Source organism: Culex quinquefasciatus, chromosome 2 (assembly GCF_015732765.1).
Source record: "Culex quinquefasciatus strain JHB chromosome 2, VPISU_Cqui_1.0_pri_paternal, whole genome shotgun sequence".
Lineage (NCBI taxonomy): Eukaryota > Metazoa > Arthropoda > Insecta > Diptera > Culicidae > Culex > Culex quinquefasciatus.
The window spans coordinates 155659010-155661862 of NC_051862.1; the positions used below are offsets into that span (position 1 = coordinate 155659010).

General features: G+C 43.9%; 1 protein-coding gene across 1 annotated transcript; it reads right to left on the reverse strand.

Annotated features, from left to right (window-relative positions):
• Positions 1–1168: 1168 nt before the first annotated feature.
• LOC6038728 (regucalcin) lies at positions 1169–2330 on the reverse strand. Its single transcript, XM_001848416.2, has 4 exons — positions 2140–2330; positions 1662–2081; positions 1468–1606; positions 1169–1410 (listed from the first exon to the last, which is right to left on the reverse strand). Exons 1-4 carry the CDS (start codon positions 2300–2302, stop codon positions 1212–1214), a joined length of 921 nt encoding a protein of 306 aa, XP_001848468.2. The 5' UTR covers positions 2303–2330; the 3' UTR covers positions 1169–1211.
• Between the last annotated feature and the right edge of the window lie 523 nt (positions 2331–2853).

The following is a 2853-nucleotide window of genomic DNA, read 5'->3' on the forward strand; positions in this document are numbered from 1 at the left end:
CTAAACTTTACCAAATTTTCCAATTGTTAGGTTTCTTATAGGTTTTGCTCCGGGAAACAGCTTTGTAGAACATCGCAAAGCGCTAGGAACTTATCCCGAAAAAATGCACGATGTTTTTGAAGTTTATTTTTTTCGGCAAAATATCAAAACTTGCTCGAAAAATTTACCTGTTTCTTTTCGGGATCAATTCCTAGCGCTTTGCGATGTTCTACAAAACTATTCCCTGGAGCAAAACCTATTAGAAATCTCTAAGATGATCTCTAAATTTTATCCGGTCGAGGAAAACTTTCTAGAAGAAGAGTTAAAAAGTGAAAAATTTAAATAATTTATTGATTGAAATTTCACTCTAACTTCAGATCAAAACTAGAGCAACTAAATAAGTTCAAATTTTCAGGCTGGCTTCTGGGACTGTAGTGCTTAAAAATTCCAGTTGATGCGTTCGAAATTAAACACTTTTGTGAACCACGCTACTGCCGAATCATTAGGAATGAACTGATTGAGTGCATAAAAGCACTGTGCAGTATGTTAAAAAGCTGAAATAAATCATTAAAATATCGTTCGGTAATTATTTCAACTTCAAAAAGTTTCCACATAAAGTTGATGAACGTGTTCTTGCTGACAGTCCATTCTAATGTTTAAGCCCGACATAAAATGCACTGAATCTTCCCGTTCTTCCACCGGATTGTGGCTGCCTGCAAGAGACATCCACCTCCCCCCAAAAACCACCACCGGGCAGCTGTGCCACGTTTGTTGAATGCTGCGCTGTGAGCGCCCAGAAATAATTAGCCAACGCCGAAAGGGGAGAGGATTAGAGGTGAGATTACATTAAGTTTAATCGCATTAAGTCTGCAAGATAACAAGATAACACACGTAATCGTTAACGATGCCGTTTAGTTTATTCCTCCCACGTGTAGTAGTTCGAGGGTGGTATGAGGGCGGTTAGTTTGTTGTTGTTTGGTCGTTGTTGTTTTAACAAACTGGACAGGACGAGCAAGTTTTGCTGGCTTCTCCTCTTCTACGAGTGGAGCTGATAGGACGAACAAAGTGCTGCCAGGATGTGATAAGTGAGGTGTGCTGGCAGTAACACACCTGGTTCGGTGGATTAGTCGTGTTGGGGTTGAGAATTTAATCACTGGGAAAATTGACTTCACTCAACACGGGACGAAGGGTGTTGTTTACTTTGGCACCTTTCTTTATTACATGGAAGCTGTTCACAGGTTCATTTCATACATGGGGGTCCCTTTGACACCCAGCCCGGTCACCTTGAAGGTGGCGCCTGCCGGAGCGAGTTGCGGATCTATGACCTGCTTGCGGGCGGTTGTGACGTACAGTTCGTCCAAGTTTGGTCCTCCGAAAGCAACGGATGTGACCTGCTTTGCTGGAATCAGGATCTCCTGCTCGACTTTCCCTCTGGAAGATGAAGAGATTTTTTTAGGTTTGACCTTAAGAATAGTTTTTTTTCCTAACTTGGGATTGATCTTGAGAACTTTGGATCCATGAAACACGGCCACGTACAAGTTTCCCTTTTCATCGACGGTCATGCCGTCCGGGAAGGGAACCGGTTTCTTACCATTATCTTTGAAGTCGTATAGTACTTGTCCGTTGCCTGTAAGCAGGATCATTACTCGAAGTTATATAGGATACACCAAATCAATACGTACTGACGTTCCCATCCTTGTCCACATCAAACACTCTTACTTCGTACGCCGCAGAGTCCACGTAGTAGAACTTCTTCGTCCTATCGTTCCAGGCCAATCCATTCGAGATGAAAACATCTCCAAACTGCTTTACAAAGCCGATCTTGTCAGCCTCAAATCGATAAAAGCTGCCAGTACAAATCTCAAAGCATTTCTCGTCCGTTGTCATCGTCCCAGCGTACAGTCGTCCCCTGGAATCAACCTTTCCATCGTTCCACCGGTTACCAGACTCCTGTCCGGCAAGATCCGCGATAACCTTCACGATGTGCGCCTTCGCCGAGAGTCCATCCCAGCTGATCAGCATCAGCCTGGTTCCGTCACCAACCACAAACTCACTGCTTCGTCCCTTAACCGGAACGATAAACGACGTACTCGAACAGCCATCTAAGAGGAAAACCCCATCAAAATCAACCAACTCTTCACAATTCCAAAGAACTCCTACCAACAGAAGCGCTGTAGACCTTGTTCTGCTTGTGGTCCAGCCGGTGGATCGTCGCCTCCGTCAAACTCACGTAGTACAAACTCTGCCGTGCGGCGTCCCAATGGGGTGCCTCGCCCAGCTCCAGCTGACCGCCGGGAATCTCCTGCACCTTGTAGCTAGACATTTTGGCTGAACAATAACTGATGGACTGAGCTTAGCGCCGATAAGGTTCCTTTTATCAGATCGACCCGATCAGGGCGGCGCGAGCCACCAGGTTGATAATGATGTGTAAATATTTACTTAAAGTGTGAACATGCCGTTTGTATTTGTTTAATAAATTGCGATAATATTTGCACTATATTGGCAGGCAAATATCACTCACACAGTATTAGCACAGTTCAGTCGCAATCTGAGGCCAGAAACTAATAAATAAATGCAATTGTTTAAATTGTGCAATAAGGTGGTCCAAAGCTGGGCTTTCTCGGGACTACCTCTTGAAATCAAAGATTGACCCATCATTAATCCAAATTTGTGCTCATTCTGACCACAAGAACCAATCCCTCTAATCGCTTGAAGTTTGTATGGGAAAAATCGTCCAAATGTATGGAGAAACCCAAATGTTTCAGTTTTTTTTTCATGTGGAGAGCTTAAGAGGAAGGGGTTCCCGTGGTCAGAATGAGCTCAAATTTTGATTTTAGCCTAGTTATGGGTCAATCTTTGATTTCAGGGGGTAGC

Excerpts from the sequence above, each read along its gene's own strand:
- LOC6038728 (XM_001848416.2), bottom strand. The coding sequence starts at position 2,302 with ATGTCTAGCTACAAGGTGCAGGAGATTCCCGGCGGTCAGCTGGAGCTG. Across the intron at positions 2,082-2,139 it reads GGTCTACAGCGCTTCTGTTG|ATGGCTGTTCGAGTACGTCG; the intron begins GTAGGAGTTCTT and ends TTTTCCTCTTAG. Across the intron at positions 1,411-1,467 it reads GTTCTCAAGATCAATCCCAA|AGGGAAAGTCGAGCAGGAGA; the intron begins GTTAGGAAAAAA and ends TTCATCTTCCAG.